Source organism: Pelodiscus sinensis, chromosome 3, assembly GCF_052426305.1.
Source record: "Pelodiscus sinensis isolate ZL-2025 chromosome 3, ASM5242630v1, whole genome shotgun sequence".
Lineage (NCBI taxonomy): Eukaryota > Metazoa > Chordata > Testudines > Trionychidae > Pelodiscus > Pelodiscus sinensis.
In genome coordinates this window covers 119,656,676-119,674,079 of record NC_143054.1, presented here as the reverse complement: position 1 = coordinate 119,674,079, position 17,404 = coordinate 119,656,676, and the positions used below count along the sequence as shown (strand labels likewise).

Below are 17,404 nucleotides of genomic sequence, written 5' to 3'. Positions count from 1 at the left end.
ACAGACTAACTCGGCTACCCCTCTGAAGATTATATTTAATATTAGATAGTCAATGAAAAAGTAAAAACATGTTTAATGATGGAAACAGAAATAGAGATATGGTAAAAGGTTAATGCAATTTTAATTTAAGGGGTGTTATAGTTGATTATAGAAAGGGTAGCCTACTAATTTTAGCTTAGAGATGCCTATCTACCATCAAGGAACAATTTGGAAAAGGACTATACCCCATTTTCTTCAGTTAGAAACTAATCATCTTTAAATGCCTCATTTCACCTTAAAATGCAAGTATAACTGCAGCATATGGTTATATTTGTAATGCCTATTTGCTTAACTATTTTATATTAAATAAAGTTTTTAATTTTAAGCACTTAATTTGCCATTCACAGTCCTCCACTAAATTAAATTATCTATAGTCACCTTGAAGACTCAAACCTTAAATTCAGTTTGGTTTTATCCCTTATTTTTAAACTGCAACTTTGAAATACATAAATCAAAGGTTAGACTTGAAGGCTTACAGCAATTTACTACAGTAAAACTCTGATAGTCCGGCATCCAACTGTTCGGCACTCCCAATGCTCCAGCATCAAAATACCAAGCGCTCCTGACCAGCTGATTAAAAAGCCTGCAGCTCAGCACAGGTGATGGCTGTAACCAGACAGAGCATAAGGTTGGGGGAGGTGGGGAGGGGGATCGTGTTACAATATGGAGAAGAGCGTTTTGCTTCAGCGAAGGGGAAACGGGAGGGGAGGGGGAGAAGGATCAGGTTACAGCACGAAGGAGAGAGACGGGAAGAGGAAAGGGGAGGGGAGAGGGAGGGAGATTGTGTCCTGGCCAGCTGTTAAGCTGTGCAGCTGTACCGGACTTCCTGATTCTCTGGCAAATCGATAATCCGTCACCACCTAGGTCCAAAAGGTGCCGGATTATCGGAAGTCTACTGTAGTTCTCTTAACGTAATTTGGCAAAATCTTCACCCTTAATAAGTATGAAGTCCATGCCATTAAAATATACTAAATCCTAAGTTTCATAAGGGGTCTTTAACTGTGACTGTATTATTCCCACATACTCTGTATTTACAGTACTTGCTTTTCATCTTTATTTAGGCTGCTGTTCTCTGGTTTCTAAATGCCCTTGCTTTTTTACATGAACATAAGAATAGCCATACTGGGTCAGACCAACAGTCCATCTAGCCCAGTATCATGTCGTCCAACAGTGACCAATGCCAGATGCCCCAGAGGGAGTGAACAGAAGAGGGAATCATCAAATGATCCCACCCCGTCACCTATTTCCAACCTCTGACAAACAGAGGCTAGGGACACCATTCCTACCCATCCTGGCTCATTGCCATTGATGGACTTATCCTCCATTAATTTATCTAGTTCTTTTTTGAACCCTGGTAAAGTCCTAATCTTCACAACATCCTCTGGCAAGGAGTTCCACAGGTTGATCGTGTGCTGTGTGAAGAAAAACTTCCTTTTGTTTGTTTTAAACCTGCTACATATTTAATTTCATTTGGTGAACCCCAGCTGTTATGTTATGGGAAAAAGTAAATAACTTTTCCTTATTCATTTTCTCCATACCTTTCATGATTTTATAGACCTCTATCATATTCCCCTTTAGTCTCCTCTTTTCTAAATTGAAAAGTCCCAGGCTTTTTAATTTCTCTTTATATGGGACCCATTTCAAATCCCTAATCATTTTTGTTTCCCTTTTCCAAATCTTTTATAATGCTAATATATCTTTTATTAATGAAGTGACCACATCTGTACACAGTATTCAAGATATGGGTGTACCATGGCTTTATATAGAGGCAATAAGAATGTCTTATTCTCTATCCTAACATTCTGTTTGCTTTTTTTACTGCTGCTGCACATTGAGTGGATGTTTTCAGAGAACTATCCACAATGACTCCAAGATCTCGCTTGAGTGGTTATCGGTAAATTAGTCCCCATCTATTTGTATCTATAGTTGGCATTATTTTTTCTGATGTGCATTACTTTACATTTATCAGCATTAAATTTCATTTGCCATTTTGTTGCCTAGTCACCTAGTTTTGTGAGATGCTTTTGAAGCTCTTCACAGTCTGCTTTGTTCTAAACTGTCTTGAGCAGTTTAGTGTCATTTGCAATTTTTGCCATTTCACTGGTTACCCCTTTCTCTCGATCATTCATAAATATGTTGAATAGGATTGGTCCCAGTACAGACCCTTGGAGGATACCACTAGTTACCTCTTTTCATTCTGAAAACTTACCATTTATTCCTACTCTTTGTTTCCTGTCATTTAACCAGTTATCTGTCAATGAAAGGACCTTCCCTCTTATCCCATGACAACTTACTTTACTTAAAAGCCTTTGGTGAATGACCTTGTCAAAGGCTTTCTGGATTCTAAGTACACTATATCCACTGGATCCCCATTGTCCACATACATGATGAGCCCCTCAAAGAACTCTAGCAGATTAGTAAGGCATGATTTCCCTTTACGAAGCCATGTTGACTTTTCCCCCCAACAAATTATGTTTATCGATGTGTCTGACAGTTCCGTTCTTTACTATGAGCTGCAGCAGAGAAGTCTGTCAGTGATACTGGGAGTCTCACTTTCTATTTAATTCTAATTAGGGCTGCAAACATTTTGGGAGAAAAGGATGAGAGAGAGAGAGAGAGAGAATGTGTTTTAGGGATTATTTTTTTAACTCCTCTGCTTCCCCTACTGGTCAGATTACAAGCCTGTCTAATGTTCCCATTGCAATTGTGTGCTGTTTAATTAAGAATGATGTAACAATGCTACTTAGCCACAATTCTCCTTTTTGCTGTACTGTACAACAAATTGTAGGGAGCTAATTACCATGGGCTACATACATGCTATATTTGATAAGACTCGCCTGTAGGGATGTAGTGAATAAGCAAGAGGTCTCAGAGTTTGGAGGCTTGGGTCTTATTACTGGCCTACCACTGACTTACTGTGTGTCCTTGGGCTGGTACTCTATTTTTTCAGATTTTCAAGTAATCAGTCCTACCAGCTGATGTCAGAGTTTCAGAAATATTCAGCTCCCATTTAATCACATAAATAAAAGCCAGATTTTCACAAAAATGATGTCAGTGTATTGCTGTCTTGAAAATCTGGCCTCAGTTTTCTAGAAAAATCAGGACTTAAACTTATTGTGCCTTCATATCCCTCTCTGTTAAATGGGGAGGATAATACTTTCCCATTTAAAGTTCTTAGAGATCTACATATGAAAAATGCTGATTATTACCAAATAGTTACATTATTCAGTGTTTGGTATCCCACCTGCCTCTAGTTTTGAAGTGCCGTCATGTCAAAGGATAACATTCAAAACTCTCTGGACATCACATCTCTTTGTCCTTCAAGCTGTACTCCTGTGATAGTGACTCTAATAAGAAACAGAACCTAAATACTCTGTGATGACTCACTTTCAGTCTTTCAGGTCCTGTACACAGATGAGTTATGCCATTGATATTCGACAATACCAGGTTGACATACTGTTTGATATTTGAGAGGGAGAGAAATGGCAACATTTCACATTTTGTTAAGAAAGTGAACACACCCCAATGCCTTCCAGTAGTTGGTAATGGCAAAGGGTAGGACATAGAGTACTACCCAGGATTAATGGCAGCAAGAAGAGAAATAGTGGCTGGTTAGAAGAGGGTTGGAGAACAAAGCAGTGTACATTAAAAGAAACTGGGGGTGGTGGTAGAAAGAATGCACTAGGAATTGGTATATTTATGAGCAAATGACATGATCCAACTCCTTCAAATTATTTTAGTGAGATTAAGACTAAACTCATTCCTAGCTCTACCAGAAAAGGCTCTTGTGAGCACATACTATATGTGGTTGCTGGTGTGGAAGTGAATCCCACCTCTATAATATCTGAACACAGTTGATAATTATTCTGTAATGTTCCCTGTTCCTCTTTGTTTAGAATGAATATGAGCTCTACATGGTGATACTTCTGGATTCTCTGCCTACAACACAATACAAGGTAATAGTAATTTTCTAGTGGCAGAGCAGAATGAGTTCATAAGATCAATGTTACTTGCATTCAAAGCTTAGAAAACAGTGGGAGGAGCCACATGCATGAGTTTAAAGCAGGGGTGGGGAACCTAAGGCTCAGGAGCCAGGTGCGTTTCTGCCTGGGGCAGGAAGACACAAAATCTACTAGCCTCCCTAGGCTCTGGTGTGTGAAGTGAATGTGGAGGTAGTGTCTTTCTCCTTCTCAGTTGGGGGAGGAGGCACATCAGTGAGGGGTTGGGGTTGGGTTTTTTTTGTTGTTGTTGGTTTTTTTTGCTTCTCATTTGTGTTTAGTGCCTGACTGATTTTTTTTTTTTGTGGGTCAGCAGCCCCCAACCCACAAAAGGTTCCCCACCCCTGGTTTAAAGTTTCCTTCAGATGCATGCCTCCCTAGACAGACAGGTGTGCACCCAGACACACCAGTTATGTGAAATTGAACAGCCCTTGATTATTTAGTCCTGTGATTTAAGCATATTTGGGACCACTAAAAGTGGATGTGCACTTACCTTTGATAAAAGGTCCAGAGTCTGCCTTTTATTTCACTGTTCACGAGGACTTCTGTGGGAACACCAACAGCAAATGGCTAAACAGGCAGCAGATTTCAGGACATTAGAACAGAGTTGGCAGGAACAGCATGAATTGAATGTGTTGAAGCAGTTCACCCAACCATGAACTTCAGCTATGCAATATACATTGTTGGGGACTTTGGCTTCATTGATGAATACATCTTCACACTGTTCATTCTGTATTAAGATATGTTCCAGTTTTTTTTGTGGTCAGGAGGAAGAATTTGAGTAGACTGTGAGTGCTCAAGGGAGTCATATTTTAAATTCAGTGTCGTTTATCTTTAAGTCACTGGCTTGAAGCAAACCCAGATTGGTAGTGACTTTCAGTCACTACAACTGACATCTGTTTTGTTGGTCTTTGTTGAATGAGCTAGTGATTTCACTTCAATTCCTAGTGGACATATATATGCATCACAGAAAAAACACCCTCACAATTGGCAAAGAAAACATTCTGAATAAGGGCTAACCTCCAAAGTTTAAAAGCTCAGGTAGTAGGGAGGGTGCCCTAGAAAAATATTCTGCACCATGGTTTTGTGGGAACACAAAATCTGAATTTAAACTTTGGTATTTGTACTGAAATTTACACAGAACTGTGTAAACATTTCAAGCCAGAATCTTCATTCTAAGACAACTTTGTGGTATATTGTTCCCTTAAAAGGTGAACTCACCATTGGAATGAAGCCAGTAAAGTTAGCTTTCCACACCTCCTACATCTGTTGCTTGCTCTCCATTCACCTCAGCATGAAAGGGAAGTAGAAAGCATATCACGGGATGTTGTGGGGTGGAGCGCAGGCAGGACAGTGAGAGAAGTTGCCATGATTCAGCTGATTCTCCACCAGCATGAAGTTCTTTGGGTCAGGACTATGTGGCTTTGAATCAGGGAGCAGAAATTGGCTCTCTGAGGGTATGAATACACAGTAGTCATGAGCATGCTTCCCAGTGTGGGTAGACAGACACGTTCTAGCACATTAAAAATAGTTGTGTGGCTGTGGTGACAGCGTCACCTTGCTGCCTGAGTACAGCCGCAGGTAGTCAGGTAATCTGGTTCTCTGGGGGCTAACCCAAACTGCCACATGTATCGTTGTGGCCATGCTGCTATTTTTGGCACTCTAGTTCAAGGAAAGCTAGGGTATGATCTGTCAATCTACACTGGGAAGCATGTTCTCAATCTTTCTGTTGGCACATCTCATTCTCTGCTTGTAATTTTTTTTTATTCTGACTCTGTTTTCCACAGTGTTATATTGCTATTAGGTAGCTTGTAATACAAGGATACTGTATGACATACTTTAATTTTGCTTTTATTGTGTATTTTCCGTTTTGAAATACAAAAGTAATCATTTAAGATAGTCAATGGTCTCCAGCTAACCCACACATACAGGCTTTCATTGTAGTCTCATGGTGAAAATCCTGGCCCTATGGGAGCTGACAATTTACTTGGACGGGGTGAGGATTTCACCCTGGTTATCACCTCCCTTCCTTTTTGCACTCTGTGCTGGGGCAACTGTGTACTATGATGATCTGCTGATATCACTGTGTAAATTAATGATGAATCTGGCACAGCTGACAGAAGGGGAAGTGTGCTTTCTCTAGCATAACCAGCCACTTAGTAGATCAGCAAAGCCTTCAGATAGGTAGGAAAGAGAAGGGTAATTGGCTGGGAGAGGCACACAACATTGTCAGCCCTCTTTCTGTAGGTAACAACCTTTACTCTGTTTCCAATATCTCTGGAAATTGAATGAATTGTCTGTTTACAGAGATGGTTGTTCAACATATAGTTTTTCTGGTTCATCACGGGAAGGGTTACATCTAAAAATAAAAAGGGGTGGGAGTTGCTATAGGTCCTACATATCCAATGAGGAAAATTTGTACAAGTCCTTGCATGTTTCTCCCATATGCCTGTTATAAATGTGCATGTCTTCTTACTTCATTCCTGTTTATTTAATTTCACAGACACTGATGGCTCAGGTGAAAGGTATGGAAAAAAGACCCGTGAAAACACAAGAAATAGAAGAGATCAGGCGAGAAGTACAGAGCCTTGTGAAAAAAGTCAAAAGTGTCTTGGAGAGAAATGAAGAGTAAGTGTTGTAAGTGTAAGGGATGTCTATACTACAAGCATCTTGTGGAAGAGCAAATGCAAATAGAGCACTCATTTGCATAGGTCATGCTCTCATTTGTATTTCCTCTTCCTTTCTCTTCTGCGCAAGAGGTTTTTGCGCAAAAGTGCTGTGTAGATGGCGCCTTTTTGCGCAAAACCCCCCTTTTGCACAAGAGCCGTTCTTCCTCAGGGAAACCTTTCACCTCAATTGCTCCAGAATTAAAGAGGCAGTAGTTAACAGGTCTTACAATGCTGACACATTCTGCACATTCATATTTTCCTGTGCACTTAATAATGCATACTGGCTGGGAGCAGTGGAGGTCATGGAAAGGTTCCAGCTGAGCAGGGACGGAGGAGAACAGGATTGCAGGGGCATCACTCAGTGCTTGTCCCTGGTGGCCGGGGCAGCCTCCCATCACGCATTGCTGGGGCAGCCATCTTCATGCAGTGCTTAGCCCCTGCAGCTGGGGCAGCCACTCTGCACATGGTGGTTGGCCCGGGCCAGCCGCCACAGTTGCAGCACACCCCGTTGACAGTTGCGCCACTCACCCTGCTGCTGCGTGGGGAAATGGGTGGGAAGTAAATTTTTTGTGAGCGCACAGGCACATACCTTATGGGGAACCTCAGCGGACAGGGCTAATTAAAAGTTGGGGGCGTGGCCTGGCAATGTGCTGTGCCCTGGCAGGGGTTCACTAATGGCCGGTTGGGAACCGCTGGATTAGATGACTCAATAGGTTTATTTAATTTGCTTGTAGTTGTTTTTATTTGAACAAAATTGTGTCCATAATAGCATTAACACTGTGCTTTCCCAACTTATTTTGTATGATTTTATGATCATTAAGATGTTGTTATGTGACACGGCATTGTTTACACTAAAAAGAAATTATACCAAAAATTAGTAGCTAATTAACACTGGCCAAACAATTTTACATGTATGTATGGATCTCTGGAGAAAGATTGTGTCACAGAGTGATATGGGAAAAGGGTTTTATTGATATGAGTTTGGTGGTATGTCTACACTGCAGAGTTTTTTCGAAAAAACTTCACTTATGTCCATACTGCAATTGCGTTCTTTTGAAAACACATTGAAAGAACAGAGGGTTTTTTTCCGACATTGGTAAACCTCTTTCTATGAGGAAGAAGCCTTTTTCCGAAGGAGCTCTTTTTGGAAAAAGGTGTGTGTGGATGGGGGAGAGGGAGTTCCTAAGAGAGAAGAGGAAAAAGCACAGGTGCCCTGGTAGGCACTCTGCCCATAGTAGTTACATCTGAAATGTGAGATAGCGTCTGTTCAGTGTGGATGCTATCTTTTGAAAAAGCAAATAGTTTTTTCAGTGCCGTTTGGCAGTGTGGACGCTCTCTTTCGGAAGAGCTCTTCCGGAAAAGCTTCTTCCGAAAGATGTCTGGAGTCTAGATATAGCCGGGGATGGTTCATAAGAATGGTCATACTGGGGCAGACCACTCATCCACCTAGCCCAGTAACCTGAATTTAAATAACTTTTCAGTAGACCAAAGTTGTTACTAGAGCAGGTCTGAATTTGGCTTGTCCCTGAGCCTTGGACTCATGTAATTGTTGGCAAAGAATGGGGTGAAAAGAAATGTTTCTTGGTTGATATCTTTTCAAAATGGCATCTGTTTGAAGCTACTTTCAATTTTAAAACAAATCCATGGGAGATGGATTAATCAGCAGAGTGTAGATAAGGAAGGTGAAGTACATGGTCAGCTGATCATCATGTTACTCTCCAGTGGAATATGTGGAGAACATGCTACATGTGTTTCTTGGCTATGTATCCTACCATGTGTTTAAATAACATGCAGTTGTTTCAGTATTTCCATTTAGCAAAAAAGCTATTTTCTCTCTGTTGCTGTTTTAATTCTATTTCCTTCATGAAACAAGGGCTCAGTGTGTTGATATCTCAAATCTGTAAATTTCTCATAGCAGGGATCATGGACCAAATTATTCTGTGAGTTGCATCACTCAAATGCAGTGTAACTCCAAAATTTCACTGAATTTGCCATTATTCTGCATTTACATTAGTATACCTGAGATTAAAATTTGGCCTATGAATGCCAGGGGAAATCTTCACATGGATAAGAGCCACAGGAGTGTCTGAGTTTCCTTGACTCTGTCTAATCTGCAGTGTGATGATACTCATAATATGGCTGTGATCATATTAACACAATGTTCTCTTTTTTACTACTCTAGACTCAGAAATGAATTAGAAATTCAATTGTGGGTGAGCCAGTCTCCTGAGTGTAAAACTCGTAAGTAAAAATATATTGTGGGTTTACAGAATGGGTGTCTTGCAAAAAAACAAATCAAGTAAACCCTATGGCTGTGTCTACATTGGCACCCTTTTCCGGAAAAGGGATGCTAATGAGACACTTCAGAATTGCAAATGCCGCGGGGGATTTAAATATCCCCCGCGGCATTTGCATGAACATGGCTGCCGCTTTTTTCCGGCTCGGGGCCTTGCCGGAGAAAAGCGCCAGTCTAGACGGGATCTTTCGGAAAATAAAGCCCTTTCTGGAAGATCCCTTATTCCTCTTAAATTCAGGAATAAGGGATCTTCTGGAAAAGGCTTTATTTTCCAAAAGATCCCATCTAGACTGGCGCTTTTCTCCGGCAAAACCCCGAGCTGGAAAAAAGCGGCAGCCATGTTCATGCAAATGCCACGGGGGATATTTAAATCCCCCGCGGCATTTGCAATTCCGAAGTGTCTCATTAGCATCCCTTTTCCGGAAAAGGGTGCCAATGTAGACACAGCCTATATGTTGTGAATCAGGGTACTGAAACACTTAGGCTACGTCTACACTGCAGGCTTTTTGTGCAAGAACAAAATTTACAGTAAAGCATCGGAACAGGGCTTCTTGCACAAGAGTTATTCCTCTCCTCATGAGGAATAAGCCCTTTTGCGCAAGAGCTCTTGCACAAGAAGGCAGTGTGGATGGGCAACAGGGGTTACTTGTGCAAGAAACCCCTATGGCTAAAATGGCCGTCAGAGCTTTCTTGCGCAAGAGAGTGTCCACGCTGCCATGGACGCTCTTGTGCAAAAGCACATCTCTTGTGCAAAAGCACATGGCAGTGTGGAAGCGCTCTTGTTCAAGACCTTTTGTGCAAGAACTCTTGCGCAAAACAGTTCTTGCGCAAGAAGCCTATAGTGTAGACATAGCCTTAAAGCATGAACAGCTTCTGATGAAAAGCAAAGAAATATATCTCAGGGGTGCTGAACATCTTGCATGATAAGGCAACATAATATTTTTCTTACCTTTCTCTCATTCCTGGCCTGTTCTAAAGCCCACTGAAATTAACAGAAGAATTTGAATTCATTAAGGAAATATGGGGCATGCCATACCAGAGAAGATCCCTGGGTTATCTAGTATCATATAGTCAGCAGATGTGAAATAATCTGACTCTTCATGAAGATGTGAAGTAATCTGACTCTTGTTGTGATCTCTGAGTCAGAGAGCAGCTTAAGTTGTGGAGCATATGAGCTTTCGTAGTCCTTTCAACAACTCTTTTATTATAAGATACTATAACTCTGGGTAATCTTGTTATTCAATGTAAATGTATGATCTCTTTTAAATTATCTGCCTCAACTACATCCAACGGGAGCGAGTTCCACAATCTAATTGTCTGCTGCATGAATAATTATCTCCTTTGATGAGTTTTGAATTTGTCTTCGATGGGCATTGGATAAGGGTCTTTCATTTGATTAAGTAAAGCAAAGAGCATGTAAAGCTGGAAGCTCATGAAAGGGCAAAAAGGGAAGAGACTTTGTTTTCTGATGAACTGGGCCATTTCCGAAATTCTGTAAAATGTCATCGGGCTAGAATACAGTGTGCCAAATCTGACTGCATAGTTCATCTATATTTCATGCATATGTTAAATTTCTGTGTGTATAGCAGATGCAAAACATGGCTTCTTCACATAGTCTGTGTTCATATGAAACTGTAAGCTTCTACACTGTAAATAGAATAAATAGCCACATGAGTTGTTAGACTACGATGTTTTCTGTCTGGCTCTGATAGCTGCTCCACGCATATGTTAAATGGCAGATTCTTAAAGGGAAGGTGTGACTCTGTTTTGGCCCATACTCGCTGTCTTAATTAAATATAGCATCATACCTAAGGCTGCAGGTGATCTGTTATCAGCACCATATTTTGGGCACTACCGTCAATATCTTACTCATTATTCTGAATGCATATTGTGTATGAAAAATGCTGCATCATCAAACCAACGTCTACCTTTTTGTCACTTGGGAAATGTGCTGGACCAAATTCCTCCCTGATGTCACTCCATACACTTAGGTGGACTTAGTAAGGTTTGCATTTACCTTGGTATGCTTTATTCTGCAGATGGCTTAGGCTTTGAATTTCAAAGCTTTACAGCTGTCCCTCTTAGAAATTAACATTGGCTTTAGCAGATCTCTTATAAAACTAATGAATTTGAAGTTTCTATTCCAAGATATTTCTGAGATGGCTGTGCATGAAATAAGTTTGACATTTTATGAATTGTGCAAAACATTTCCTTTTTCAAAGTCTTGCATCTCAAAAATTCTGGACCAATTAATCTCAAGCTCCCCTCCCCAGCATTTTCAATTTATTAGACAACTATATGTGGGAAACTTCAGATGAAAAAGAATTACAAAGAATAAAATCATACTATGCTTAAAAATCCAAAGTGCTAGCCAATATACAAGTACATAGTAAGAGACAGTCTTTGTTCTAAATCTTCAGAGGGGTAGCCGAGTTAGTCTGTAACTGGAAAAACTTAAAAAGCAACGAATAGTCTAGCAGCACCTTAAAGACTAACAAACATGTAGATGGTATCATGAGCTTTTGTTAGTATAAGTGGGTTGTACCCACGAAACTCGTGATACCATCTACATGTTTTGTTAATCTTTAAGGTGCTGCTAGACTATTCGTTGTTTTTTAAGTCCTTGTTCTGTAAGCCTATAGTCTAAAAAGACGAGTCAAATACAGGAAATATTTATTTATTTATTATTATTCCTATTTTACAGATGGAAAAATGAAGCACAGAAAGATTAAGATTTCTGGCAAAAGTCACACAGGAAGTCTGCGGCATAGGCAAGAACAGAGCACAGGTCTCCGGAATGTAGAACCTTAGGCCCAATGATAATGTTTAATAGTTCATACCTTCAAAACTTTTACAAACAGTACAAATTATGAATAGTGATAGAAATGCAGCCGTGTTAGTCTGGGGTAGCTGAAGCAAAATGCAGGACAATGTAGCACTTTAAAGACTAACAAGATGGTTTATTAGATGATGAGCTTTCGTGGGCCAGACCCACTTCCTCAGATCAAATAGTGGAATATTTGTACAAATTATGGCATTTTTTTTAGCAAATCCCTTCTAAAAACTTGTGTCTGCTGTGAAGATTACCTATAGTATAGTATATATAGTATAGTAGTATGCTGTGACACCTATTTATGATACCAAGTATGATCACTGGCAGGAATATTGAAACCAAAGGCAGAAATGTGATGCCACTGGTTTCTTGGTGAGGGATGATTGGAAGAAGATGATGCTTACTGCTTAGAACTGGAAACTAAGTTAGAAACATGACGGGACGGCAAGCATGTGTGCAGTTGGGGAGGGTCATCAGGATAGAGAAGGATCCGTAGCTTGAAAAGAGCAGTAGAGCATTACCATAACAACACCCTAATAATTTATGAAGATGTATTGCTAAATATTTTACCAGATACTCGCTAACTGGACAGATTTTTCCTTTGTTTTTTTTTAACACCCCATCAACTTTATTATCTACTAGGAATGAAACAGACACTACCAGATTCATGCTCATTGGGCTGCCAGACAAGATGTAATTCCTAGGTACTGTGTATGCCTGCAAGCTGATTCATCATCTGACAATTTCAGAGAAAAGAGCATGTAATCTAATTTCTCATTGGTCTCTCTGTAGACATTTTGCCATTTTCACTTGGTCTTCAAACTGAGATTGCAACAGTTTAACACAAAGTAGTCAAATAACTCTCTGGCAACACTGTCCAATTAACCATGCCTGCCTTTTTATAGTTCCAGAGACCTCCAGTGACCATGCTGCAAAACTGCCTGAAGAGAAACATCTCTCTGTTGCTGAACAGATTGAATCTATGAGGTGCCAAATTCTCGCTAAATGGGAGGAAATGCAAGCAATGGAGAAAGAGATTAGAGAAACCATGACTCATGCTGGGATGGCAAATACTACAGAGAAGACGGTTAAAGACATAGAGGCATGACATTATTTCTAAACATTTCCTGTCAAGTTTATTGGTGCTTAGCTACTTTGATGATGGGCTCTTTAAAACGAGACAGATAGCTACTCAGTTGCCGTTATTTTCTCCTCTGAGAACACATCTCTACAGGTACTTATATGGCCTATTCACCATGGTGTTTAGGCTCTGATCCTGCAATGTGCTGCATGTGGATGGACCCCCATTGAATTAAATGGAGTTCTACAGCCACAGGGGGTCTTTCTGCATACACCACATTGCATGATTGAGGTTTTAGAGCAGGGTTTCGGAACCTGTTTTGGGTAGGAGGCCACAGACCCCCAGAAAAATCACTCGAGGGCTGCACACAAAAAACCCTCACTGATGTGGCACCCGACTGAGGAAAAAGACATATTCCCCAGCCTAGTAGATTTTGGGTGCTCTAGCACCATAGTAGGGCAGCAGGGAGGCTGGAGCACCAGCACAGGCTCCCCAATGCAGTGGGGGCCCTGAGCATCAGGGGCCAAATCCAGGCAGGTCTGGGGCTGCATTTGACCCCTGGGCTTGAGGTTCTGCACCCCTGCTTTAGAGCCATATATTTTGTAAAGTACACATGTGAAAATATGTAAGTGATACAGGTGAAGGGTCAGAATGTTTAAACTGATATTGTCTGCTATTGCTCCTGTACTTGGAGGGTGGTAATAACTGTGTGCCCCAGTACCGTTATATAATGGGTGGGATTTTCAAAAGCACTCAGTTGGTTGCCTCTTCTCCTGTTGGAGATAATAGTAAAACTCCCGCTGATTTTAAATTGAGCAATGTTGGTCCAGCACTGAGCACATCTTAAAAATCTCATCCTTAGACATCTAAATATATGAATGTGCCTGCAAATCAGTTTCTTAGATATCTAAATGAATTTACCTGAGAGCACCATATTTCAGATATAGAAAAGAAGGCCTGGTTAAGTCAAAACTGAAAGTATTAAGTCTATAATATATTGTAAATATCTAATAATTATTTAATAAAGCCAAGCAGAGGAATAAAACCATACATATATGTTCATATATTTTACAAAATTATCAGCTATTTAGTTGTATTTTAGTAGCATCCAGAGGTCCCAGTCAGGATTGAAGCCTCACTGTGTTGGGCATAAGAGACAGCCCCTGCCCCAGAGAGTACAGTTAAGGCTCTGATCTTGCAGAGACTTATTCAAGGAGCTACCATGAACTTTGCGAGTAGTCCCATTGGAAACTTGGGACCATTGAGAGTATGAACAGTTAACTGTGTATAAGTGCCTGCAGGATTTGTACCAAAACATTAAAAATAGCATTTACTTTCCTTTGGATGTTGTGCTGCTAGAAATACAATGAGCTCTCATTAGAGCCATCCTTGCCTATCCCTGTCTCTGGTCAAGTGAATAGGAATCCAAGATGCATTAAATGAAGTAATTTTCTGGAATCAAATAAAATTTGAATATTCCCCAAATGCAATGTGGCACAGTTAATGATGGGTTTAAATTATTTAAATGCATTTCTAACATTCAGATATTTCTCCAAACCTTTTAACCTCTGACTGAATGTAACCTTCCTTCAGTACATCAGATTTTTCCAGTTAGTTTTACTGTCAATAAAACAGAGTAGTTGTGCAACTTTGAGACATCCAGAAAAAAATATAAAAACAAAAACACAAATAAAAAATCATGCACACTCCACACCACTTGTCTTTTCCACATCAAGCACACAGACCATCGTGTTACTGAGTTTCACTTGGGTGCCTTTAAACTGACTACATTTCAGTTCTTTGTCTTTTTTCAATCTTGTCTTTATGTCAAACTGTACAAGACAGAAACCTGTAGTTCACTTTTAAAAATAAAACAAAAAACATGCTACCCACAAATGGCAACCACTCAGTTAGAGAGAAAGTCCTGTCTCAGAAGAATTTATATAGTGTTAATATATTAGATCAGAGAAAAAAACAACAATAATCCACCATAGTCTTCTATTCTTGCACTGGAAGAAAAAAAAACGGTGTAAGCCCAAGATGTTTTCTGAAACATTTCTTTTGCAAACTGATCAACAATGCATGAGTTGTGCCCTTCACAGATGATAAAACAATTTCTGGACAAAATGTGAAGCACCTTAGACACTAAATTATTTTCTCTGTTCCAGATATACCTATTAAGTGATATGAGTATCCACAAGTTCTAATGGTTTAAACTTTCTATTCATGTTATTTTTTTATTTCATTTTTTGACTTTACCTGAGCTGGAATGAAGAAGAATAGCCAGCAGAGGGCAATATTGCACAGCACTCTCAGCTTGAGAGATTCAGCAGCTGCTTGAGGCAGACCAGCAGGATACTTGAAGTACAGCCACTCCAGGCACTCTGAGCAACTAGATGATCTCTGAGAGTGAATGGAACCTCTACATCAGTGGCTCTCAATCCTTCCAGACTACTGTACCCCTTTCAGGGGTCTGATTGGTCTTGCCTACTTCCAAGTTTCACCTTACTTAAAACCTGCCTGCTTACAAAATCAGGCATGAAAATACAAAAATGTCACAGCACACTGTTACTGACATATTGCTTAATTTCTAATTTGTATTATATAATTATAAGATAAATTAATTGGAATATAAATATTGTGCATAGATTTGAGTGTATAGTGTATAAAGCAGCATAAACAAGTCTTTACACCATTTTAAATTGTACTAATTTTGTTAGTCCTTATATGTTGCCTTTTCTAAAAATAGGGAAATGTCTAGATGTAGACATCTGTGTATTTCCAGGGGTACATGTACTCCTGGTTGACAGCCCTGCTCTACACACTCTTAGACGTTAGCTCCCAAGCAAATGGTTAATCTGGGCCTGAATGCGGAAGGTGTATATGATTTCAGATTATGATTCATAATAATAAATCTATAATCTAAACCTCCCATCCAATGGATATTTAGGCAAAGGACAAGAAGAGCAACCTAATTGAAGTAGCTCCTCTCTATATTTCTCCTAACAGTTAGGTTTCATAATGACAGTAATATGTGCTGTGTACATATATTACAGGTTAAAAATAGCTCAGCTCAATAATTTGTTTTTTTGTAAATATGCTACAGTTTAGCAGATCTGTGCTATTATTTTACAGGCTGAAGCCTTCAAACTCAATACAGCAAACAGCTTCTTTCAACACCAAATCAAAGTAAGCTCCATCTTTACAACTGTGATATGGTTCAGAGCCCCGTTATAAACCTTTTACTCCAGTAATCTTCACTAGGTCTGATCCAGAGTCCACTGAAGTAATAGGAAATTGCTGTGGGCTCTGCATCAGGCCCAAGGTGACCACCTACTAACTAGAGAATAGAAAGGTGTTTGTCTCTTTATTCTGTTTAAAATTCTGTTTAGGAGAGCTATTATATTACTTTGGTCAGAAGTTTTTTCTGGTTATCTTTGAATTATTTTTTACAAGAACTTATCAAAGCTTTAAAATCCGTAAGTCAAAGATGCTAAAGCTCCTAGTATAACGAGGGAACCAGCACGAAGGAAGGGTTCCTATGCTAGATGGATTTAACATATCCACACAATGGATGGTTCAGAGAACATTGAGAGGCTTGTGTAAAAAAATAAATGGACTTGAAGATCTTTGGAGAGAAAAGCCAAGTAGATAACCGGCAATTTGGAAAGGAACATAAAATAATGTTACATGCAGATAATCTACTACACACTCAAGAATATGATGCTGTGTGTCAGTACCCAAACTATTAGTCGTCATTTCTGATTTTGATAAAATATGAAGTTATAAAGTTAACTAGCCCAAAATGAAGGTTTTGTCCAGCCACTATATTTAAAGAATAGAAAATCACAAGAGTATCAGTTGCACAGGTGGGAGCTATAGTAGTTCACTGATGGCTATGACAATTTTAGAATAATTTAAGTAACCACAAGAAATAATATACATGCAATACTGATGCCTCTGTAATCTTGCTTAGCTTTATTTTCTGTTTTAAGCTCTGCAGTTAGGTCCTGTCAGTCTTTGTAAGGGTACGTCTAGACTACATGCCTCTGGCAACAGAGGCATGTAGATTAGGATACCGGACATAGTAAAATGAAGCGGCGATTTAAATAATCGCCGCTTCATTTAAATTTACATGGCTGCCGCGCTGAGCCGACAAACAGCTGATCAGCTGTTTGTCAGCTCAGCGCGATAGTCTGGACGCTCCCCTGCCGACATCAAAGGTATTTGTCGACCACCCAGGTATGCCTCCTGGAATGAGGCATAGCTGGTTGGTCGACAAATAACTTTGATGTCGGCAGGGGAGCGTCCAGACTATCGCGCTGAGCCGACAAACAGCTGATCAGCTGTTTGTCGGCTCAGCGCGGCAGCCATGTAAATTTAAATGAAGCGGCGATTATTTAAATCGCCGCTTCATTTTACTATGTCCGGTACCCTAATCTACATGCCTCTGTCGCCAGAGGCATGTAGTCTAGACGTACCCTAAGA

General features: G+C 40.0%; 1 protein-coding gene across 8 annotated transcripts in view; it reads left to right on the top strand.

Annotated features, from left to right (window-relative positions):
• C3H6orf118 (chromosome 3 C6orf118 homolog) overlaps positions 1-17,404 on the top strand; it is a 66,407-nt gene that overhangs the window by 17,732 nt on the left and 31,271 nt on the right. For 6 of the 8 annotated variants that reach the window (XR_012902759.2, XM_075924605.2, XM_089777323.1 and 3 more), the window contains 6 exons: positions 3,936-3,995; positions 6,541-6,665; positions 8,889-8,947; positions 11,707-11,790; positions 12,741-12,937; positions 16,052-16,105. Coding sequence is in view for 7 of the 8 variants with exons in the window: in XM_075924605.2 (XP_075780720.2) it covers positions 3,936-3,995; positions 6,541-6,665; positions 8,889-8,947; positions 11,707-11,790; positions 12,741-12,937; positions 16,052-16,105 (579 nt within the window). In the remaining variant the exon portion in view is untranslated. The remainder of the gene's footprint in view (positions 1-3,935; positions 3,996-6,540; positions 6,666-8,888; positions 8,948-11,706; positions 11,791-12,740; positions 12,938-16,051; positions 16,106-17,404) is intronic. The other 2 variants (XM_089777324.1, XM_075924610.2) reach the window with 1 other exon arrangement.